This window comes from Amphibalanus amphitrite, unplaced genomic scaffold (assembly GCF_019059575.1).
Source record: "Amphibalanus amphitrite isolate SeventyFive unplaced genomic scaffold, NRLGWU_Aamphi_draft 000114F_arrow, whole genome shotgun sequence".
Taxonomy (NCBI): Eukaryota; Metazoa; Arthropoda; class Thecostraca; order Balanomorpha; family Balanidae; genus Amphibalanus; species Amphibalanus amphitrite.
This window is the reverse complement of record NW_024881609.1, coordinates 944326-969120: the sequence shown is the minus strand read 5'-3', so window position 1 is coordinate 969120 and position 24795 is coordinate 944326. Positions and strand designations below refer to the sequence as shown.

The following is a 24795-nucleotide window of genomic DNA, read 5'->3' as shown; positions in this document are numbered from 1 at the left end:
GGGCAAAACGCCCTTTGTAAGGGTATGCGAAAACCTTTTTGGGGGGTTAAATACCACACGCAGGTGTCTTTTCTTGGTCTCAAAGCGTAGTAAAAAGAATGAGCTACATGATGGTGCCCAAAGGTTTAAGTAATCTGTGTTGGGTTGAGTGTCAGAAGGTTTCGCGCTTAAGGGGGGCGTTTTTGACCTATTCACCCTATGTCTTTGCAGGTGCAACGTCATTCAAGAGGAGGCAGCTATGTCACCTCCCACAATATGCAAAGTTTTGCGAGACCTAAAAGGGGAGTTGAAGGGTCTGGAAGTGGACGAAAAGCTACTGGATATTATGAAAAAGTGGAACTGCCTGACAGAGAAACAAGCCAAGGAGTTGCAAGAAACGCCGATGGCAAATCGGGTAGACAGCATGCTTTCCTTTCTGAACGGCAGAGGACCGAGTCATTGGTCGCTCTTGATCTGTGTGTTTTTGGAGCTTGGTCGTGATGAGTTGGCCCTGAAAACCTGGAAAGCCGTGCAAACTCAGCTGAGGATGCAGCTGAATGTGACCAGCAGTAAACGAGCAGACGCGATGGACTTCTGGGATGAGTTTGTTCGACGTATGCTGGCAGCTCTGGTGTTGGACCAGCATGAGAAGGATCGAAAAGGAGTGGCGGGCGTCCCGATTCTGAGTCTACCGAGCCCACAAAAAGAGACAGCCTCCAAAATATGGAAACAGATAGTAAATGAAGCTGCGGCGGAGAAAAACAAGCGTATGTGGATGTGGAAGATGTTAGCCACTCACTTGGCTGGTGCAGTGAAAGCCAGCAGGCGTAAGCAGAACGCCATTGATTCCCAAACTATCAAGGGCATGTGGAACGTTCTGATAGACAGTACACTCAAGCTACTAAGAGAAGGACAGAGAGACCGCTGCCGTGTCATGTTGAGACACCTCCTAGAATCGGTCCGGGCAGTCTTTGACGAAGAAGGGATGGAGCTCAATGATCGGATGATTGAGGTGTGTCATGAAATTCAAGGAAAAAGCCAAAAGACATTTGTGAATGACATTAGAAAGATGCTTATCGAGCATTGTCGGCTTCTGCTTGAGAAGGACCATCAAAAAGCGGCGAAAGACGCAATACTGCATCTCATCAAAAGCACTGGTACACTTGTGGAGACCATGACAAAGACTGGCGCCACCGAAGCTGCTCTTCGTCTGTGGGAAGAACTAATCGAACAGATTTGCGGCCTTCCGTCAAAAAACAAACCGATAATAAAGGATGAACTCTACAGGACAGTAACAAAGCTACAAATGAAAGGCATCGACTCCCAGCTTTTGGAAGGCATGCGAGCTTCTATTCCAAGTGATCCATGGCCCAATACAACTCCTCCAAAACCGTCGACCAAAGCTTTGGTCGGGTCCGACCCTGGTCGCTATCGTTTCAAACCTGGAGCAACCAATTTAGCTCTCGTCATCAACAACGTGGACTTCATCGAGAAAGAAGAAAAAAGGCGCGAGGGAGAAGGAAGGCCCGAGGAAGAAGAAAAAGAGGGGAAAAGATCCGAGGAAGAAGAAAAGAAAGAATCAAGGCGCGATGGTAGTGAGATGGATGAACTGGCGCTGACGTCCCTTCTGAAAAGACTTGGTTTTCATGTGAAACAGATGACAAATCTTACCAAAGATCGTCTTCTGGAGGAGATAAGCGCATTCGCCAAGCGTCCTGACCATGAAGACGCGGATGCAGCTGTGCTGGCGGTTATGACGCACGGTGTCAATGAAGCGCTGGAGGGACACGACCGTAAACTACTCCCTTTCCAGTCGGTGATCGATTGTTTCTGCGACGAGAGCGCGCCGAACCTGGCTGGTAAGCCAAAGTGGCTGATTTTCCAAGCGTGTCGCGACAAAAGCGAAGAGGATGAGCGCAAGCGAGATAAGCCAATCAGTGAAGGGGGTATGTCTTACAGCGACATGTTCGTCACTTACACTGCTTTGCCGGGTCGTAAGGCGCTACGCAACAATGTTCAGGGCGCCTGGTATGTACACGCCCTCAAAAAAGTGCTCGACACGTCACTGTGCGAAATTTCCTTACAAGAGATCCACTCGGAAGTGCAAAACAACATGCTTGCTATGTGGAATGACGACAGATGTAAAGAAGAAATCGAACAGCCAACGCTGGATATCCAACGTCTTGGATGGACAAAAAGGCTGTATTTCAAAGAGCCAGACGATAAACGCGAGGTGCATGTCGAGCCCGAGAGCTTCACTTCCAGTGCAACGACTCGTGATCGGGGATGCGAAGCGACGACAGCAACGCCGTCAACCTCTCTTTGTGCTACAGCGGACCTGTTTGCTGTAGCGCGCACCGGAGAGTGTCAGTCAGAGAGCGGACCTGATCATCACTCTGACCCGTACAGCGGATGGAACTCCGGATCACACAGCTCAGAGTCCGGCCGCTCTGCGCCGGCCGAGAGCCGTGGCGTCGAAGAGGCTATGAGAAGTCCAACGCCTCAAAACAGCGGCGTCGGTGCAAAGGTTGACACCGTACTCCAGCTGCTGGCATCCATCTCACAGGAACAGCACGACTTTCGCACGTTCGTCACATCTCAATTCCGCGCTCTCAATGACCGCTTACGGGAACTCGAGCTGCGCGTTGGGGAGCGGGACACCCAAGATGCGGAGCGGAGCTCCCCCCGCTGAGGAAACGGGCACATGAAAGAGAATGCGAAGTCCGACTTCCAGATTCCGTGCCTAATTCTGTCGGGTGGTGCTGACTGCTAAGGCTTCCAATCGTTCAATCAGCCGGGGAAGATGCATATGTCTCGATATCTGATCGGTCACATCCAGCCCCGGTGCGGGGCTGCGGTCGCTCTAACTTATCCGCTGCGGCCTGGCTGTCACACTAGCCGGCGCGGCGCGCCGTGGCGGGCTGCGCGGGGATGTTGCGCGCGCGAGGCAGTCGCAACAGTCAGATAGTGGGTGCGGGAGATTATTGTGTGTACATACTGTTTTGAACTGTTTGTCCTCGTCTGCCCGGCCTTGACTTTTCCGGTAAGCTCCGGAAGGCACTTTGTTTACCTGTGAACCAATTGGGTCTTTTACTCTTTCATATATGTCAAAAGTGTTGCGTTCACCTATATTTATAAATATATGTGATTGTAGGCATTTGTTTACGTGCATCATCACCAGTGCTGTTCGTTGGAAATCACCGAGCTGATAGCCACGTGATATGTACGGTGCAACTGAGACAGCGTGCAATCCATTCAGCTACAGCCGCATCTCAAACATGTATGTACACCCAGACATGCTTGATTGCCGTATACACTGGAAGTGGACACGCTAACCAGCTGGTCGAGCAGATCGAAGTCACGAGGTGAGTGCTATTTGTATGATACCTATTACCTATACCTAGTTACGTTACACAACTTAAAATTTGACATCCTATGCATGCAGCTTATTACTCAATCTAGTAGTTTGATGCATCCGCGTGGTGAGTTATTTGATATAGTAGCATTATCTGCAAGTGTGATTGATTTGTGAAAAAAAATTGTGTGTTCCAACAGGAGGTGGCATGGCCCGGGGCCCCAAATCATGCCTACCAGGATTGGCCAAACTGGACAGTTTCAAACTGGCCTTGATAGCACGTATACACAGTCCGTCATCACCGCGAGCCGATGTGTTGCGCATGCTAAAAATAGTGCGCCGCAGTGTATGCAGTGACACCGGTCGAACTGTAAAAGCACACGAACTTACGCGCGGGAGCCTCTGAGTCTATTGTGTGGCACAGGGCCCTGATCAGCTATCTCCTTAGCCACACGCGGTCCTACCTGTACAAAGTACCTACTCATTCATACAGTCGGCGGACACGGAGGGCAGCGTGCGCTCGCCGGACGTTTTCCCTGCTATGACGTCTCGCGTGTGGCGCCACATAGACGAGGACCTCCTGTTCCTTTAGGGGAGAGTGGGGTAATTTGGCCGCTTTTTTTAGAAAACGATATAACTTAAAATTGACGACACATTTCTGCATTTTCTCAACGCTGGCAGGTGTCGTATTCATTTTACTTTACTGGACAGTGAACTTGAAATGATAGAGTAATTACTTATATTGAAATTGTGACGTATTACAAAGGTCTGCAAGGCGGCCAAATCGCCCCACTAGCAGGGTTATTTGGCCGGGGGTGTGGGGCAATTTGGCCGGTGTTAGTTTGCGGTCGGGATTTTCTGTTATATTGCGAGTCAGCTTCAGATCCAGCAATGACGTGTGTCCTATGACGCATTTGCCGCATTTTGGAGGTTGACTCAGGGGTCACAGGGGTCAAAATAGCCAAATTAGCGGCTCTAGATCCGAAGACAGTTTTTTACTAATAACTTTTGAAGTAATCAAGCTAGGCCAAAACTTCGAGTACCATCGTAATTCTCTCGTCAGTCCGCATCGAAAGATATATGTGTTGACCTTGAGAAGTCAAGGTCAAAGGTTGACCTCAGGTCACGTTGCATATGGTCGCTTGACCTCAAGGTCACGTGATTTCAAGGCCATCATGCATATCATTCGATGCGCCTTAGCGAGCTGAACAGAATGAGACCATTTGTGCGGCTGTACCATTTTTATGTAATGATTTATTAGCAAAAAACGTTTGGTAACCTTTAATGACGTCACATGCTCTTACAGTTGACCAATCGGAAGTAAGGCATCAAAGTAGTCAAAGTTGGTCATGAATCATGTCATTTATGGTACAATTGACCATGAAAACTCGGCCGTCCCAGCATATAGACCATGAGCGCACCGGCCAAGTTGCCCCGCTAGTCCCGGCCAATTTACCCCATGTTGTCATTCTGAAAATTTTTGTCTATAAAGTCATCACGGCTATACGGAATTAGATAAAATTGCTCTTGGAACCGCTGAACACCCCCAAGAATGGCGCTATAATGTCTGAATTCGTTGTTTTTAGCCCAAATACTACATGTTATACAACTTTGTAAACAGAAGTAAAAGTTACCATTTTCTAATGAAATTAACGTTTTATTAATTTTAAATAAAACTACGAGGCGCAAAGTTTTGACATTTGTCATCCAGTTATTTCTACCCATGACAAATGAATAGAGACTAGAGCTATTTCACTCACTTTTATTAGACAGCGTACAGGTGGGGGCGGCCAATTTACACCACTGCACCGGCCAAATTACCCCACTCTCCCCTACACGTCGGTACACGTCAGCTCGGGTGTCCCGTCGAATGGCCGATCTGACAGCGCGGTTCGGGTGGCCATACTCGGTCGACCCGTGACCCCACACTCTCAGTGCGCCGCGGCGGCGGGCCATTAGGTCACGGGTCTCGTGGGACACCGGCGGAGCGGTCGGTATTGTCACAGTTTTTCCTTTTTAGTGGTGGGTGCCGGTCAATAACAGGTGAGAACACGTACAAAAACAGTTTTCCATTTTTCAGAAGCGGAAGAAGCCCCAAAAATCGGCGACCAATTTACCTGCCTTTAAAGATCAGCGTAAAAGGATTAAAGATCAATGCTATTAACTGAGCCATAGACCACTATATACCTATATAGGTAGTGGTCTATGACTGAGCGAGTTTGGGCTTTAAATGGCTTAATGCGGGGTCTGCTGGTTCTAATGAAAGTGCGTATGAACATATGAGGACTAAAATGACAAAAACGAACACCGCTGCGGACAAAAGAATCAGGTCGTTTAGCAATAGGTACAAACGTCTAAGAGAGAGCCAGTCCTGTAAGTATGAGATCGAATGGATTGATGAAAGCCAAAATCTGATAGGAACTGTGAGAGACGGCAGCAGCCTACGTCAGAATCAGGCTTGAGAAGGTGTCACCGCAAATCAGCACGCACGTCAGTGTTTGGGTGATCAACAAGCACGCGTTGGTATTGCGTTTCTAGGTCGGTTAAGTCTGATGAGACGGCGGCCACAGAGCGAATAGGCGGTCGGTATGCTGAAGCCACTATCAGCTGCCGACCTTTGTCCATGTTTCAGGAGCACCCAGAGAGTCTCTAGAGCAGGGGTCGGCAAATGGTGGGGCATGCCCCCTTTGGGGGTAATGTAGCCCTTTCGATGGGGGTACTGAGGGATTCTGAGAAAGCCTATCTTTTTAGAGTTTGTAGCTCCAGTGATGGAGCCATCGTGACTGTTGCATCCCAGGGTTCAAAGATTAGCCCAGGCCAAAGGCACAGCACACATTGATTAGATACCAATTTTCACGTACCTGCTCGCCTCACCATCTCACCCCTCCGTACAGTCGTACAAAAGCAGCTGCAACTTTTAACCGTCGCCCGTCTGTTGGCGTTTCAACAGCCACTAACGTAAGGAGGAGGAGTCGATCGGACCCCCGCGGCCTCTCGGACTCTGATATGGAGCTGTGCATAAAAAAGACGAGCGTGCTACCCGTGACAATAGGAAGCCGCTGCTGCCCATTTTTAAGGTCCTTGGTCATTCCGTCTCATTCAAGAGGGCAATGACAAGTGTCGGGAAAATCGGGACCCGCTAAGGCCGCTATAACTTCTTGAAGTTAGATTTTATGGCTCAAGATGATCTCCAGAAAAAGCTCATAAGCCAACGGTCATTATGGGTCCAGAGGCCAGTTTTACCAACAGAAAAATAGGCGCCTGCCGGAATTTTCGCCTAAAGATCGTTTCACATATGGAGCGTAAACGGTAAAGCCCTATCCGCTTACGAGCCCATCGCGTTTACGCTCCGTATGTGAAGCGGTCTTAAGGCAAAAATTCCGGCAGGCGGTTATTTTTCTGTTGGTAAAACTGGTTTCAGGTCATGATATTTTCCGGGCTAATAAAAAAAAAATGATGGGCTCGAGGGTACAATTTGGTCGTGATCCAATGCCTTTTACGTGAGCTTTTAACGAAAAACCACCCGCCGCCCCTATACGTACAAGGGTTAAATGGGATATAGCATAGGCGGCGGAACGGGGAGGGCATTGGGGCACCGTGCACCCTTTGATTTTTGCATTTTAACATTAGCCCTATGGGCGTTGCATGGAAAGAATGGGACCAAAAGTCGGCAGTGCCCCCCCCCCCTTAATTGAAGGTGTTCCGCCGCTACTGGGATATAGGCATTAAATGTTTTGTGGAGGAAGTGTCATGTTTTAAATTTGATGCATTGGAAATGCACAAATACCCAAAGAGTTCCAGGACGGTATGAAATTTCAGTAAACTTGGTTGTGTCAGCAATGGGGTCTGGTAGGTGGGGGTAATGGCTCTGCCTGGCGCCCAAAAAGGGGGCACGACCCCGAATGACCTGCCGACCACTGCTCTAGAGCGCTGTCCGGGCGCCGCCGTTCCGGCACTTTCAGTCTTGTGGCGTCGATTCCACACTTGATGGCGAGTGTTACTCCACCGTAGCCACGGCCGTCTGGTCGGTCCGAGCGGTAGAGCTGGTAGCCGGGCAGCACCAGAAGTCGACTGGGAGCGGATGGTTTAAGCCAGGTTTCCTGAAGTGCCATGACGTCATAGTTGAACCGGTGCAGCTCCTGGGACAGCTCCAGCAGTTTCGGCTTCACTGACTGGATGTTGAGGGAGCCGATTAGCAGCCCAGCGTGGTCAGCAGCCCTCCAGCCACCACCCTTCGATCCACGCGGCTGCTGCCTCCGCCCTCTCTGTCCTCGCCGCCTCCGCTCTCGCGCCGAGCGCGGACTGGGCACACCTATATATTTATAGTCACCGTGGGCACACCTGGGGGAGACGATGTCGCAGCTCCGTCCCCGCCCGCCGCCCGCTGGGGAGGGGCGACCCGGTCGGCCCGATCGGCACTCCGCTGTAAGGCAGACTCGTCACGGGCCTGCTCGGAGTCGGCTGTTCCTCGCAGGGTATATTGAAGTGAAGGGTAGGACGAACTTTGGTAGGAATATCTAGTATAACTACTAGAAAACCTACTATATGTGGTCGGGACTAGCAAAGTTAGTTCAAACTAGAATATGGTAGCGCTTATGGTTGGCAGTCGTGACGCGCACGTGACATTAATTTCTTTAATTCCTTAAATAACAGGTTTTAAGAGCCGATTAATGGGCAGATACATTCAATTAGCTATTAATAATTGATAATGCTGACATGCAAGAGTCTACATCATTCAATTCTAGCCGAAATCACGCGGCGCACCCAGGATTCGAACTCACGACCCTCGGATCCGTAGCCCGATACGCTACCGACTGCGCTACCGAGGACCGCGCGCCGACGATCGGAGAGGCGGATCGCGGGTGCTGGCGTGCAGAGAAATCTTTACCCTGTACGCCGTAGAAGATCGGCTGGGTTTCGTGAAAAATGGTAGAGGAATTGTCGAAAGAAAATTCATCGATCTATCATTTGAGACTAAGAACCATTGATTCCTTCAAAGGTTGACCGAGATATCGCTCGCCGAAAACAGGCCATTTAACATGTAAACCCTATGGGCTGGTAGGAAATGTACGCCGTGGAGCAGCAGTGCTACCAACTAACTTCGGCGGGGGCCGGTTCCTCGCTCCCACGGACCCCGACCAGTGACAGGGCCGCCAGCACCGCCCCCGGCGCCGCCAGCCGCCACCACAGCACATCCCAACGAGACCACGCCATGTCGCACAAACGCCGCACCGCGGTCAGACGCAGCAGTGGCTCTCAAACTGGGTCGGCCGCGGCGTGATGGACTGGGAGAACCTCCGACGGTAGGGTGGCCGGTACACGTGTCCTTCGAGTAGCCCGGGGGCGGACTGGCCGGCAGCTCCCGGCGTCCCGCAGCAGTCGGAGCTCATGTGATGCAGTAACGCGGCCCCGGGTACCGCCCGGCCGCAGCCAATCACAGTCACGGGAGACGGTCACGGACAACAGGCGGGCCATGGCCAGCAGGACGAGCAGCCGAAACAGGTCACGATGCATGGTGGCTGTAGAAACACTGTCTAGTATCTACGGTGTGGGATAACATCAATGTATGGTCGAGCTTACGACGGCCACTTGCTACGCGGACACAGAAATTGATAAGCTTTGTACCTATGCGCTGGAGTTGGGCTGCACCATGTGAATACCATATTTTGACTATACGATCTTTATATCATACGATCATTTGGCGTACGATCATTTACCTCTACGATCTTTTGCGAATACGATCTTCCGTCCATACGAACATTATACCTACTGTATGATCTTTATCCCAAACGATCTTTTGACACACGAGCATTTTCCTTGACGATCTTTTGCGAGTACGATCTTTTGTCCACACGAGCATTATGTCGCACGATCTTTATCCATTACAACTTTTTGGCATACGATCATTTTCCTTGACGATCTTTAGCGATTACGATGTTTTGTCCATACGAGCATTATGTCGCACGATCTTTATCCATTACGATCTTTTGCACATGATCAACTTCCTACGATCTTCTTCAATACAATCTTTTGCTTTACGATCTTTTGTCCGGTTGCCAAAATCCCATAGCAATTATCAGCCACACTTTACGACGTTCTAACAGGTCCCGATTTTCCCGACTTTTGGGTCATTGACCTGACCTGGAAGGTCAACCAATGACCTAAAACCCTAAAATTGGGTATCATCGGCTTCCTCTCGTCACGGGCAACACGCTCGTTTTTATTCCGCGAAGCTCTAGCTCGATCAGGGGCGAAACGGCAAGGGGGGTCAAACGGACGTCTCCCTTAGGTATATACGCTCGCGGCTGGAAAAACGCCTAGTATCAGCCTACATCAGTTACATCACGGTATATAGAGAACTACACCTGTCCTTTTTACTGCCAAATATAAAAATAGTGAACACAGTTCAGAAATAGTGTAACCATTTCGGCAGTTCGGCATAGTGCACCGCTACTTCGGCCGAGTGCATGAAATTCAGTAATAGCCTAATATACGGCCTTGAGTAATAGTGCACGCGGCTCCGAAACAGTGCAAGCAATTTAAAAGGTAATGCATTTCATTTTCAGTAGTTGCGATTTCAGTTTCACCAGAGTGCATTGCTTCGTCATATGCATTGGTATTCGGCTAACCGCAAAGCAATAAACTTAATTTTTAATAAATTCGGTGCCCACTGCCCCATCTAGAAAACAGTTTTGACAACGTTCTTGCTGAACGTTCTTGCACTATGACGGAGTGGGGTGCACAATGACAAATATCGTACCGAATAAAGCCCCAATAAACAAACAAACAAACGATTCAATTCATGAACCAACTATGCCGAACCGTCGAAATCACCGAAATCACCTGCACATTACTGAAATGTGTGCACTTCCGCCTAAATTAGGCGTAATTAGGTGTACATCTGAATTATATTGGCGTTTATTGGTCGTTATTGGTCGTTAGTAGCACAGTGTATATAAAAAGCACAGGTTAGTAGTAATTTAGCAGTCGCATACTATAAAGTTACGTCACATATATGGTGCATCAGTGACAATTGCTAAAAATCGAGAGCGCCCCCAAAGAGCGCCAACACGACGTCCGTGCACCCCTTGCGTGCACCCAAGGCTATATCAATATAAATAAACCCAAGATTCTTGCAAATAGATAAACCACCCAAAACAACAGTGTATATGAATGCCTAGTCAAAACGGCGAACTGTTGGCTCCGGGCCCAAATGCAGCAATTTGTGGTGGCCTGTAAGCCGAATTACCAATTACCGAATTGTTGATCGTGTTTCATGGTATTATACTTATACGATAATACCAGATTCGCCTTTTTGGATCGATTTAATCATTGAATCATTTTGATTTTTTTCGATTCAATCACCATTTGATTCTTTTAAAAAATTTGTGAATTGATTCCGAGAATTGATTCCATTTGATTCAGATAATAAAAAGGGAATGATTCACATTTGATTCAGGTAAAAAGTTATTGAAGGATTCATTTTTTCAATTCGATTAAAAAAAAATTGTGATTCAGGGCAAGGGATAGTATTGTATTTCTTGTCCTTGTGTTCTTTTTGTTGTCATGCAAGTATCACCAGTAAAATGCCTTTTGGGGCGACCAACAGAGCGAGCGAGACGGTACCACCTGGACTATTTGCTTATTTCCATTTTATTTTAAATAAATGTGTTTTGTTGTTGTTGTTGTTGGCACCTCCAACTAACTTCTGCGCTGCACCCTACTAACCAGTAACCAGTCCCTATCGATGTGCCAAATTTGAGCGCAAGCCAATATGTCTAGCCGTTCTCGAGATCTGGAAGCGGCACCCTGCACATGCGCACGTGTATAAATATGGGTCCCAACTCCCAACTGACTTTTGCATGGCACCCTACTAACCAAAGGTCCCTAAACATGTACCAAATTTCATCGCATTTGGCTTAGCCATTCTGGAAATCTGGAATCGACCCCTGCATGTGCGCACGTGCAGCAGCATCCCAATAGTGGCAAATGGCTATGCATTGCCTAGCGGGTGCCTACCTACATGCCAACTTTCAGCGCATTTGGCCCAGTAGTTGCCGAGATATTGCAATTGCTGCAAAATTGACACCTCTTCGTTTTGCACGTGGTGCATGCTGGACGTGCATAAGGGGGCACTCACATGCATTGGGAATAGTTTAATACTTGGTAGAAGGAATGAAGCTACCCTGCAAAAATTACTGCATGTAAATCGATCAAGTGATTGCTGAGATAGAAGCCTTGGCTTTACTGAAACCTTTCTTGGGACGTGCTTGGGGAGGGGCCTGGGGACGAGGAGGTACTGGGAGGATCAGGAATAGGATCAAATAGACCTCGTGTCAGTGTGCACTGTGCATGGTATGGTCACAGTTGTTCTGACCAAGATGATTCTTTCAGGTTCTAGCCATTAAGGGTTTGACTTCTGAGAGCATATAGATTTCTGAGAATTCTGAGTACATACCTACTGAGGTGAGTTTGAGTTGAGTGAAAAACCAGCAAAGCATTAGGTACCCACATATTTATTGGTCTGGGTATTGCTGTATTGGTAAGGGAGGCATCGCACAAGCTGGCATATGCTGTGCCAAAGTAGGTAGCTAGAGCCTTGAAATATTTTTTTTTTTAGATATTTTGCTCAAGTCTTGACTTTGAGAAGCATGCAGGGGCAACTCCAGGTATTTCAGGAGGGGTCTCTTACCCATCTTACCTATGTGATACTTATTTCCGAGCTATGTTGAGATCTTAAGCTACATTTGACCATGCCACAGCATAGGTATGCCCACTCGGCTCATGTGACATCTTACCAATACCCAGTAGTTATGCTTAGCTTAGCAGTATGAATCCTAACTCCTGATGTACCTACATAAATGTGTAGATTATGAACAATTTCAGCATTGCACAATTCAACATCATAGCATTCAGGAGGTACCTGCTGAGGTTGTTTCTGGTCAGATTAGTATTGGTGTAATGATCTATGTTATGTTTATTTATTTGCTGTCTTACATGCCTCAATCTATAGCAATGACTGTTTGCTCAATAGCAGCTCACTCAAGTAAATAACTTCAGAAATGTAACCATACATAAATGCTTGCAAGGCATGTTAATAAGAATTTAGGAAGCAAGGGTTTCAATAACATTAGAAAATGTTCAAAAGCCTGTGTCTGGTGGCTCATGAGCCATATGCTGTGGTACCTAATGGATGGTGATTGGTGCGAGTGTGACCTTCTCACTTTTCAGATCTGTTTATTTGCGGGGCCATCATGTCACAGGAATTCGGTCCAGAAGATGAGTTTAGAATTTTAGTCGCAACAGATAATCACCTGGGATATAATGAAAAACATGGTGAAAGAGGTATGTTATGTTTAAGATATATGGCCATAGATGAAAGGTTCTAGCTATATTATTGTAATTAATGCATGTAATCATATTAATTACACATACAATGCTATTTGTTTTAACCCTCGCCTGTATAGGGGGAGGGGGTGGTCGAATGCCCCCCCCCCCCCCTCCTCGGTTTTTCGCGAATAACTCGCGTAAAAGTGGCCGATCGTGACGAAATTCTCAGTACCTTCGAGTTGATCAATGTTACACGTACCCTAAAAATTTCATGACCCTGACCCCTAATGACCTTTGGTCTGAGGACTATTTCTCGAGGCCATGTTTGGCCGGAATCGCGATTCGGCGTATGTTGGCTCGCATTAGTGCTGCCGCGCGTTTGCAGTATTTTCGTGGTTTTAAGTGTTCAAACATGTGATATGATGTTTGTTCCATGCATTAGGGTGGGTGTCAAGGTCACCTGAAGGTCAGGTCAGTTTATTGACCTTTGATGACTTTCTTTAGTTCACTTTTTCGACTTTTACATCGTCTCTAGGTTAGCTTTTGGATCTGAATTCGAATTTAGCAACCATTTGAACATTTGCGAAGTAGTTTTGGTCCTTCGTAAAGTGTTACGAAGTTGTCAGAAGCGGTTGAAACGTACTTAAAATACCCGGCAGGTTGACCTACTGGTTGACCTGACCTGACCTGACCCGACCTGGCCTAAATGTATGAAGACAGCTGTGATCGAAACTATCACGAAATACGTGATCAGCGTCCCGAAAACCCCATTACTACCTCACTTTACATAGTTCTAACATGTCCCAATTTTCCCGACGTTTAGGTCATTGACCTGACCTGGAAGGTCAACCAACGACCTAGGACCTTGAAATCGGGTAGGTATCATTGGCCTCCTAACGTCACAGGCAACACGCTCGTTTTTTCAGCTTAAGCTCGTTCAGGGGCCGAACGGCCAGAGGGGTCCAACGCCCCACCCCCCACCCCCACCCCTACCCCATACGCTCGACGCTGGCAAAGCTCCAATACGGGCGAGGGATATAGTTTTATAGTAGAGGTGGCGAAGTGTGGACCCGAGGACCCGGTCCAAAGAATCGGTCCGGTCCTGAACATTTTACTGACGGGTCTAACGGGTCCAACCGGGTCCTAGTTACCACAAACCATAAACTATACACAGAAACTAACGAACCAACTACTGACAAACTGGCTTTGTCTTTTTCTAATTTGCCATATTTCTGAACCTATGGAATGATTTAACCCGCGCATGACTGGGGTATTTTCCATAACGGAGTGACTGAGGGGGAGGGGGCTCTCCAGAGCCCCCCCCCCCCCCTCCTATCTCCGAAACTACTGGGCCAATCGTCAAAATTCAAACGGCTCTGATAGCCCTGGAAAAACTGTCGAGCGAAACCTATTTTCATTGACCTCGAGGTCACCGATGACGTCACAGGTCAGGTCAAAGTAAAATTATCGGCATTTTTGCTTGTTTACAATTTAGGCTCTGGCCGCCGGCTGACAGGTCTGATCAGGCCAATTTTTGGTTTACGCACTCCTTGATATATGCCTTAGATACCCTGAGGGTAACAAACTTTTACTTCGAATTTTTCAGGTCAGGGTCAGGTCATCCTAGGTCACGAAAATTGTATATCATGTATCGGTCACGTGACGCATGTTTAATGGTCCATTTTACACGTAGATTGCGAAAATAATGTCGTCTGTCTCATTTGAGGTCATTTTTAGCTGAATTTACCGGAGGTCAGGTCAATTTCAGGTCAGAAAAGGTCAAATTTTGAAAAAAAAATGATTTCTTTCAACAAAAAAGGTGCCTATCAGATGCAGTTTGCGCTCAGGAACACGATGGTGCCATTTATATTGCTGTACGATGTCAAAAACGTACTGAAAATGGTTTTGAAAATAACATAATTGTAAATTTTTTGACAATAATGCAAATAACTGGGCTATTTTTGAAGATATTGGGCTAAAACTTGCTAGAGTGGTTGATCAGTGCATGTTCTATCACAAATATTCCGGTTTTGCGAAAAAGCAAAAACTATTTGAAAAAAAAATCAGAAAAATATATATTTTTTTTAATTGTAAAATCATGTTTAAAAAAAAAAAAAATTAGAATTTCGAAAATTCGAGATTGCAGTTTGATAGCTACGTCTATTTGTAGTCCACTGATGCAAGGAAATTGGATCTAGCTTTAAAACTTAGCTCCTGAGAGCGTTTGCCGTAATTCAAAATTTTACATAAAAATCGGCCGACATGACGTCATTCTGACGTCATTTCCGGCCAAAATATGGTAGCTACAAAGTTGAAATTTGAACACAAGATGTCAAATTGATGTCGCTGAGGGCACTTTAAGTTTCGTGTTGATCCGTGAAACGGTTTAGAAGATATTGCCGAAAAACGGGAGAGGGCTCTGTAGAGCCCCCCCCCCCCCCCAGTCATGCGCGGGTTAAAGCAAATGTGCTAGACTTTTGTTATTTTTAGTTCCACAGGTACTGTCTGTAATGAATTGGTGCACAATGCAGACAGCAGGCTATGTATATCAAATTGGTGTGCATGTGTGCCGTGTGGTTATTCCCTTGTGAATCTATTTCAGGGGATGACAGCCTGATCACTTTTGAAGAGATTCTTCAGCTGGCCCTAGAAAAAGAGGCTGATTTTATTCTGCTTGGTGGAGATCTTTTCCATGAAAACAAGCCTTCAAGAAATTGTGTCATTCAGTGTTCACAACTGCTGAAAAAGTACTGCTTTGGTGATAGGTAAGTATCATGATTCGTGCAACCATTTCTTGCTACCCTGCTGTGTAAGCCTTAGTTCCACACAAGCTCAGACTGTATTCGGAGCCTTGTTCGGAGTGTCTGAGACCTGTGTCTTTCCAACAGTCATGGGGACTATAGTAGTGTCTTTATTTTTCTCATTGTCACATTATTAGCTCAGAGACATTGAAAGGTGACACCAAGTACCACATGACATATACTCATCTGGAATCTCCAACCAATGCATCAAAAACGTTAAGACATCAACTGCAACTGTGGGATGTGTTACATTTAGAACAGCATGTGGTACCAACTCTTGTAACTTTCAATACAGGCGGCGCACGTTGCGTTTTTTGCCCATTAGAGACCATTGTCCTAATGCCATGGCTTTCATCATCATTGCAGGCCCGTGTCCTTTGAATATCTGAGCGATCCAAGCAAGGACTTCTGCATGAAGGAGCCGCAGGTGAACTTTCATGATCCGAATCTAAACATCGCGATGCCCGTGTTCTCGATTCACGGAAACCACGATGATATTAGCGGTGAGTGTTACAGTGACCTTTGACCGGGCGACGTGCACCGATCCCTGTCACTGCGACTCTGGCCTGGTCGAGGGAATCTCGACTGGGTAACTTATTTGGCTGGATTTGTTTGTGCCCATTGTATGATATAAAACTAAGCAGGACAGCCAAATGCTCATTATTTTCTACAGGCTGGGCGACCCAGAGGCTGGGTGACCTAAGGAACAATGCCGATCGCCCAGATGGTTTTTTCGTTTTTTTATCGCAGTTTTAGCCGAGGAACTTTCCAAACATCTTCTCTGATACAGCCTATGTGAGTATTTAGTCTTTTACCTGTCCACGATTTTATCTGACGTCAAAATAGCAAAGTTTCCTAAGTCCTAACACAGTTTTGTTATTGTACTACTGCGGGGACGATCGTCAAACTTCCATGATTGGGCCGTTGTCTCTGCCACACCTGTGAGTGTCACAGTGAGCGGCGCGCCTGTTGTCTCTGCCACACCTGTGAGTGTCACAGTGAGCGGCGCGCCTGCTGTCTCTGCCACACCTGTGAGTGTCACAGTGAGCGGTGCGCCTGTTGTCTCTGCCACCCCTGTGTCACAGTGAGCGGCGCGCCTGTTGTCTCTGCCAACCCTGTGAGTGTCACAGTGAGCGGCGCGCCTGTTGTCTCTGCCAACCCTGTGAGTGTCACAGTGAGCGGCGCGCCTGTTGTCTCTGCCAACCCTGTGAGTGTCACAGTGAGCGGCGCGCCTGTTGTCTCTGCCACCCCTGTGAGTGTCACAGTGAGCGGCGCGCCTGTTGTCTCTGCCAACCCTGTGTCACAATGGTCCCCCGATCGGCGCGCCTGTTGTCTCTGCCACCCCTGTGAGTGTCGCAGTGAGCGGCGCGCCTGTTGTCTCTGCCACCCCTGTGAGTGTCACAGTGAGCGGCGCGCCTGTTGTCTCTGCCACACCTGTGAGTGTCACAGTGAGCGGCGCGCCTGTTGTCTCTGCCATCCCTGTGAGTGTCACAGTGAGCGGCGCGCCTGTTGTCTCTGCCACCCCTGTGAGTGTCACAGTGAGCGGCGCGCCTGTTGTCTCTGCCACACCTGTGATTGTCACATTGAGCGGCGCGCCTGTTGTCTCTGCCACTCCTGTGAGTGTCACAGTGAGCGGCGCGCCTGTTGTCTCTGCCAACCCTGTGTCACAATGGTCCCGATCGGCGCGCCTGTTGGGGGTGCCGGCGTGCGGTACGCGCTGTGACGCCGGCCCGCCGCGCCGCCGCAGGGCTCGGCGACACGGCTGCGCTGGAGCTGCTCTCGGTGGCCGGCCTGATCAACTACTTCGGCCGGTGCACCGACCTGCGCGAGGTACAGCTGTCGCCCGTGCTGCTGCAGAAGGGACGCACCCGACTGGCGCTCTACGGACTGGGCAACATTCGTGACGAGCGGCTGCACCGCATCTTCACTGGCGGAAAGGTGCGTCCTCCGCCGGTAGACTCAGCGCACCCCCCCCCCCTCCTAGTTCGCTGTGATTGAACCCTCTTCTGAGGTACTTTCTGCCGCTCTACGGACACGGTCATAATAAATTACAGGGTAAAAGTCGAAGCAGGAGCCATTCGCCAGTCTTGGTCATTTGTCTTGTAGCCCAATCGGTTGTCGATAATAATTGAGTGCGTTTTGAAAAAAAGTTTACTTCGGAATTCAGACCGGACGTCAGTGGGGCTCTTGCACCGTGTTGGGTGTTGGTGATTCTCGCCAGAAAACAATAAACGATAAAAAAGGTTACGTCATCAGAAATGTTTGATTATTGATATTCAGGTTGATCCGATTTCGATGATTCGATTTGATTCGATTTCATCGAATCGCCGTGATCAAAACTATTCGGTTGGCTAACAATTGGGTGTCTGTGTCCGTTTCAGTTTCTGATGCTGCGCCCCAAGGAGGACACAGAGAGCTGGTTCAACCTGTTCGTGCTGCACCAGAACCGCACCAAGCACGGCCCCAAGAGCTACATCCCCGTGGAGTTTCTGGACGACTTCCTCGACCTGGTCATCTGGGGCCACGAGCACGAGAACCGCCTGGAGCCGGAGTGGCAGGAGATACGCAAACTGCACATCTCCCAGCCGGGTAAGCTGCGGCTGCCCGCCCGGTGGGCTGAACTCGACCTGCGCTGAACTGCTTAGCGCCCCGGAATTCAACTGCCACCGAAAATATCCTCACGTTTCTCCTGTCGATTTTTACTTTTTATATGTGACCATCACTTATCCATGTTGTTTCCTACCATGACGATCTGAATGACCAGTTCATCTGTGTGCACTAAGTTCTGTTTCGTCGCAGTCCTGTCAGTACTGTCCAAGTGCATTCTGCTCTCAATCTCCCTATTGAATGTGGGCAGTTCCAAAGTCAAATGATGACGCGTTACACGCCCCGAGGGCGTTTCATTGCATCCTGCTGTGTCACCATTACCGCCGAAACCACGGTGCAACGTAAAACGTCGTGATTCAGTGATACATACGGTCATTTGTGGAGGCAACTCCTGAATGCCCACTATGGCCCACAGTGAGATCGCGCTTTCTCTCATTCCTTTGGACGCCTAATAAATTAGAATCGGCCAAACAGTTGGTAGTAGAGCGGCAGGACAATATAGACAGCTCGCCTTATTGACAAACGCCCCCCCCCCCCTCCCGACTGAGCAGTCCTGTCACTGACCCCACCCGTACCGCCGTCACAGTCAGTTGTCCCTGACCTCGCCCGGTCACAGGCAGTTGTCCCTGACCCCGCCCGGGCCGCCCGGTCACAGGCAGTTGTCCCTGATCTCGCTAGGTCACAGGCAGTTGTCCCTGACCTCGCCCGGGCCGCGGTCACAGTCAGGTTGTCCCTGACCTCGCCCGGGCCACCCGGTCACAGGAAGTTGTTCCTGACCTCGCCCGGTCACAGTCAGTTGTCCCTGACCTCGCCCGGGCCGCCGTCACAGTCAGGTTGTCCCTGACCTCGCCCGGTCACAGTCAGTTGTCCCTGACCTCGCCCGGTCGCAGGCAGTTGTCCCTGACCTCGCCCGGTCACAGGCAGTTGTCCCTGACCTCGCCCGGTCACAGGCAGTTGTCCCTGACCCCGCCCGGGCCGCCGCCACAGGCAGTTCGGTGGCTACCTCGCCCGGTCACAGGCAGTTGTCCCTGACCTCGCCCGGGCCGCGGTCAGTTGTCCCTGACCCCACCCGGCGCTGCCGTCACAGGCAGTTGTCCCTGACTTCGCCCGGTCACAGGCAGTTGTCCCTGACCCCGCCCGGTCACAGTCAGTTGTCCCTGACCCCGCCCGTACCGCCGTCACAGGCAGTTCGGTGGCCACCTCGCTGTGTGACGGCGAGGCCAAGCCCAAGGCGGTCGGCCTGCTGCACGTGCGCGGCAAGGAGTTCAAGATGGAGTCGCTGCCGCTGCGCACCGTGCGCCCGTTCATGTTCCGCACGGTGCGCCTGGCGGACAGCGAGGCGGGCCGCGACCCGGCCGCCAGCGATGCGGCCGAGCTGGCGCAGCAGTACGTGGCCGAGTGTGTGGAGCGGATGCTGCTGGAGGCTGAGGAGCAGATCACCGGTCAGTCGCCACCGGACGGCCGCCGGCGGGGTAGCGGTGGTCGGCGGGGTAGCGACGGTCGGCGGGGTAGGGGCGGTCGGCGGGATAGGGGCGGTCGGCGGGGTAGCGGCGGTCGGCGGGGTAGCGGCGGTCGGCGGGATAGGGGCGGTCGGCGGGGTAGCGGCGGTCGCCACCGGACGGCCGGCGGAGGGGTAGCGGTGGTCGCCACCGGACGGCCGGCGGCGGGGTAGGGTGGTCGGCGGGATAGGGGCGGTCGCCACAGACGGTGGTCGGCGGGGTAGGGCGGTCGGTGGGGTAGCGACGGTCGCCACCGAACGGCCGGCGGGGTAGGGGTAGTGTGGATACCTGCAGCTGAGCGGGGGTTCGGACAGTGGGTGCCAGACAGCAGATGTCATGGATGTTTATTTGTGTTTGTGTTTTTACTACATGGATATTGGATATCACACAAGGTAAACGTGGTTGTATTATTTTGTCACATTGTTTGTGAACGTTTAATTACCTGAAAAACACTTCCCTACCAATCCTGACGTGTCGATTTGACGTGTGCCGCCGGCCGGGCAGGCCACCCCCGTCAGCCGCGTCAGCCGCTGCTCCGTCTGCGAGTCGAGTACTCTGAGGAGGCGCAGCTGTTCCACACGGTGCGGTTCGGACAACAGTTTGCCGGCCGCGTCTCCAACTGGGAGGACATGATCTTGATGAAGCGCGAGCGGTCAGAGCTCGACTCCAAGGACGTCAAGGACGGCCCCGTCATGACGCAGACGCTGCCGCGGGTGAGGGAGAGAGAGAGAGAGAGAGAGAGAGAGAGAGAGAGAGAGAGAGAGAGAGAGAGAGAGAGAGAGAGAGAGGGGGGATAGAGGGAGAGAGAGAGAGAGAGAGGGAGGGAGGGAGGGAGGGAGGGAGGGAGAGAGAGAGAGGGGGGGAGGGAGGGAGAGAGAGAGAGAGAGGGGGGAGAGAGAGAGGGAGGGAGGAGGGAGGGAGCGAGGAAGAAAATAAGAAAAAGGGATGAGTGAAAGGGATGGGTTTTAGGAGAGAAAGAGAGTGTACCGTGTAATGTCTTGAGACTCCAGATGCTTAGTATAGTCTACATTGGAGTGTTATGCTGGTGAACCGATCGTTTTCCTTGTCTCCTAGGAAGAGATGCGAGTGGAAGACTTTGTTGCCAAGCACTTTTCCGAGATGGAAGAGGGCACTGGCCTGCGACTGCTCAATGAACTCAAAATGGGCATGGCAGTGAACCACTTCGTCGTCAAAGAGGACTCGACCGCCATCGCAAAGGCGTTACAGTAAGTCAACTGCTTAGATCTAGTTTAGGCTGTCCGTGCTTGCATCGTGAGCAAACTATGTTTTCACATGATATCTAACACGTGATCGCACTCAGCGCTAGTTAGAGGACACGTTCATGCATTACAACGAGCCTGTCAACTGATTCCAGAAGGGAATTCGTTCATAGAAATTCGCCCTGTGTGCACGGTACTTGCTCTAGTGTGCTCGAGTGAGCTGGTTCGCTTTCTCGAACGGATCCGCTTGTGGTATCAATCACCTTTTTAAAACGGGCCCTTCTGCTTTTGCTCTACGTCATCGGTCGCACGACGACTATCTGCTATATATCGTACAGTTGTAGACCTCAGGCATTTCATGTCATGGGTGTTACCAGTGATATTATAGAAGGCTTAGAATCACTGATAGACGCGTCAACCTGATAGCAACACAGCGTGCTGGTACGCGCGCTACGCCCCATCGCCACGGCTAACGGACGCACCCCTCAGGCACCAGATCGCCATGACAACTGACGTACCCCTCAGGCTCCAGATCGGCGCGGCAAACTGACATATCCCTCAGGCACCAGATCGGCGCGTTTGACTAACATACCCCTCAGGCTCCAGCTCGGCGCGTTTGACTAACATATCCCTCAGACACCAGATCGGCGCGGCCGTGAAGAACCTGCTGTCGCGGAACCTGCTGGACGTCAGCGAGGACAGCATCGGCGAGGAGCTGGACGCCATCCGCGAGGAGCGCCGCCAGAGGAAGCTGGACAAACTGAACGCCACGGCGGCCACGGGCGACTCGGGCCTGGGCACCGGCACCACGGCGGCGCCCAGCGCGCGCAGGGACTCGGATGATGACGAGGAAGAGGTGGGTGGACGCTGCTCCGGTTACTCGGCAGACGGGATCGGGGAGGAATGGTGCGCTCTGCGTATATTCTAACTCTGGGAGGCTAAGAAAGCCCACTCACATCACAAGAGCTGCCACTCAACATCCAAAGTTTGGCATGAAAATACACTTTGGGCAATGTACACAACAGTCCTAATCTATCGCAGTCCAAGGTGCTACCTGTGTGTGAACGTCATCAGACGTTTTGAGTTGTTTCCCGTTATTCACATCATTTTGTGGATTTGCGAGTGTAATGACTAGACCAAAGTCCTTCAGTTTTCGGAAAACTTTCAGTTGAGAGCGCTCAATTCTCTATTCTTATCCGTATGACAAATGATCAATCTGATCATCAAATCTGGATCAAGTCTGAGATCATTCCGCGTTTGTGTTACTGTGATTTACTGATATTCACGTATTCAGCTGCAGTCGTTAGACAGTGTATCCTTGTTGTGAAGGACCGTTATTTTGATGCCATGTCCTCTTTCCCGCATTTAATGAGCGCTAGTGACTAACAGCATTCATAGTCATCACCGTGTTTGAGTCCGAATCCTGACCGGGCTGTATTGGAATCAGAGTCCTGGACCGTCGCCAAGACTCCCCGTCACTGACCGGCGCGCGTGTCGGCAGATGCTGGAGGTGTTGGAGACGGACCCGGCGCCGCGGCGACCGGCCGCCCAGGAGGTCACCATCCTGAGCTCCGACTCTGACGGCGACACAGAGATGGACTGCCAGACAGGTGAGGACACTGACGGCCGTGGAGGCTAGCTCAGTCAGAGTCGCTAGCTATAATGGAAGTCGAGTGTTATATCTAACCAGCGTCATCATATATCGAGTTTATTCATATTAATTTAAATATCTATTTGTTTGGCGTTTCCTCGCTCCTCGTAAAACATACCTTGTTGAATCGTGTTCATATCTACCAGTATAACGCCTTTTGGGGCGACTAACGGAGCGAGCGAGAGGGTGGGCCTTGCACGTGCGAAATTGCGAGGGGGTACCTCCAACTGACTTGTGCACGGCACCCTACTAACCGGTTTCTAGCGATGTGCCAAATTTGAGTACAATCGGCCCAGCCGTTCTCGAGATCTAGGAGCGGCACCCTGCACGTGCGCACGTGCAAAATGGGTCCCAACTGACTTGTGCACGGCACCCTACTAACTGGTCCCTAACCGTGTACCAAATTTGAGCGCCATCGGTCCAGCCGTTCTCGAGATCTGGAAACGACCCCTGCACGTGCGCACGTGCAGCAGCACCCCAACTTTGGCACATGGATATGCAGTGCCTAGTGGGTGCCTACCTACATGCCAACTTTCAGCGCAATCAGCCAAGTAGTTACCGAGATATTGCAACAATTACAAAACTGACACCTCTTCGTTTTGCACGTGGCACGTGCATACGGGGTCACCCACATGCATCGGGAATAGTCCAATACTTGGTAGAAGGAATGAAGCTACCCTACAAAAATTACCGCGTGTAAATCGGTCAAGTGGTTGCTGAGATATAAGCCTCGCAAAAGCGTCCGCACGGCCGGCCGGCCGGCCGGCCGCTCATACTCAGAAATTTCCGTTAATCTAAGGAAAGACTCCGCTCGCTTCGCTCGCTCCGTAATAATTATGCTGGATCATAGATAACGTGAATCATGTTATTAACATGATTCATGTCAAGATATCATGATATCATGTCATAACATGATTCATGTTATCTATGGCTGGATAATTAAAGCCACTTTCACGTTCATTCTCACACCAAGACTTTGAGATGAAAGTATAACTGAGTTTCTAGCATTTTACGGTAGAATATGTTTGGTTAAGCAGTGAAGTTTAAAGCACGCAGACCGGTCGTGATATCGGTTCCATGTCCTCAGCTCCGGCGCCTCCCGGCCGCCGCGGCAGGGGAGCGGCGGCCACCACCGGCCGGGGCGGACGGGGCCGGGCCGGCCGCGGCGCCGGCGACGCCCGAACGCCGGCCGCCCCTCGCGGCAGAGGCGGGCGGGGTCGCGGCAGGGCTGCTGCGAACAAGGTGAGTGGGACACCGGGGCGGGATGTGTGTCATCTTCCCAGGATGCAATGTTGGCACGCTAATACCTTCTTCCGGAACTGACTAATTCGCGAATTAATTTGCTGAACTCCTTTGTGAAGAGCTAATTTGTTCGTGAAATCTTGTGATATGATCAGCTCGATATTTACTAGGAAACATTTTTATTTGGTGACGAGCATTTGAGCCAGACGACATTGATCCGTGCTTCTTGCCCCGGTCTGTCTTGCTATTACGAGACTGTCCTCGTCAAATTGTTACCGTCTGCCTCGAAATTTAATTTCCATTCGATTCTCGTTAGTCGTTAGGCCCCGCGACAGCATCCCACTCAGCCTCATTAACTGTCCCTCTGGCCGGCAGGGTATGGTGCCCCTGGAGACCATGTTCGCGGCCGCCTCCCGCTCATCCCGCGCCTCCCAGTCGCAGTCGCAGTCCCAGTCGCAGTCGGCCAGCAGTCGCAGACCGTCCCGGGCCGCCTCCAAGGGAATCGTGTTCGACAGCGACAGCGACTGAGGCGGCCGACACTCCGCAGTGTGCCGGGTACTCATTACCGGGCCGACACTCCGCAGTGTGACTGAACCGGGTACTCATTGTCGGGCCGACACTCCACAATGTGTGACTGAACCGGGTACTCATTGCCGGGCCGACACCCCGCAGTGTGTGACTGAACCGGGTAGGTACTCATTGCCGGGCCGACACTCCATAGTGTGACTGAACCGGGTACTCATTGCCGGACCGACACTGCACAGTGTGTGACTGAACCGGGTACTCATTGCCGGGCCGACACTCAGCAGTGTGTGAGTGAACCGGGTACTCGTTGCCGGGCCGACAATCCGGCTCCATTCCATGCCATCTTTGTGATAATGGGTCGTGGCTGTGATCCACCAGGCGTTCGGTCCGGTGCTCACCGCTGGTGTGCGTCAATTACTGTGTGCGGGTATCTTTGTGACCTGCAGTCGAATGTCGCGTTGTCGTTTTTTATATATAACCTGGAAAATTGTTCTCGCTCGTCATGGACGAAATATAAGCATCACGCTTGCCAATTTTTGAGACTGCACAAACAATCACCAGTGGGCAAAATGACCAGGTGCTTTGT

The 24795-nt window shown here is 50.5% G+C and overlaps 2 protein-coding genes across 3 annotated transcripts; both read left to right on the top strand.

Annotated features, from left to right (window-relative positions):
• The first annotated feature begins 213 nt into the window (after positions 1-213).
• On the top strand, positions 214-3133 carry LOC122381129. Its single transcript, XM_043364962.1, has one exon. The coding sequence runs from the start codon at positions 239-241 to the stop codon at positions 2669-2671; it is 2433 nt and encodes an 810-aa protein (XP_043220897.1). The 5' UTR covers positions 214-238; the 3' UTR covers positions 2672-3133.
• Positions 3134-10418: 7285 nt separating this feature from the next.
• On the top strand, positions 10419-24737 carry LOC122381104 (double-strand break repair protein MRE11-like). Of its 2 annotated transcripts, none has more exons than XM_043364888.1 (14): positions 10419-10448; positions 11729-11800; positions 12566-12679; positions 15267-15429; positions 15832-15968; positions 17213-17403; positions 17847-18054; positions 19257-19514; positions 20076-20284; positions 20646-20797; positions 21428-21647; positions 22293-22401; positions 23530-23684; positions 24060-24737. In XM_043364888.1, exons 3-14 carry the CDS (start codon positions 12589-12591, stop codon positions 24210-24212), a joined length of 2046 nt encoding a protein of 681 aa, XP_043220823.1. In that variant the 5' UTR covers positions 10419-10448; positions 11729-11800; positions 12566-12588; the 3' UTR covers positions 24213-24737. The 2 variants fall into 2 exon arrangements, with proteins under 2 accessions (XP_043220823.1, XP_043220824.1); XM_043364889.1 differs by lacking the exon at positions 10419-10448 and adding an exon at positions 10459-10499.
• Positions 24738-24795: the final 58 nt, after the last annotated feature.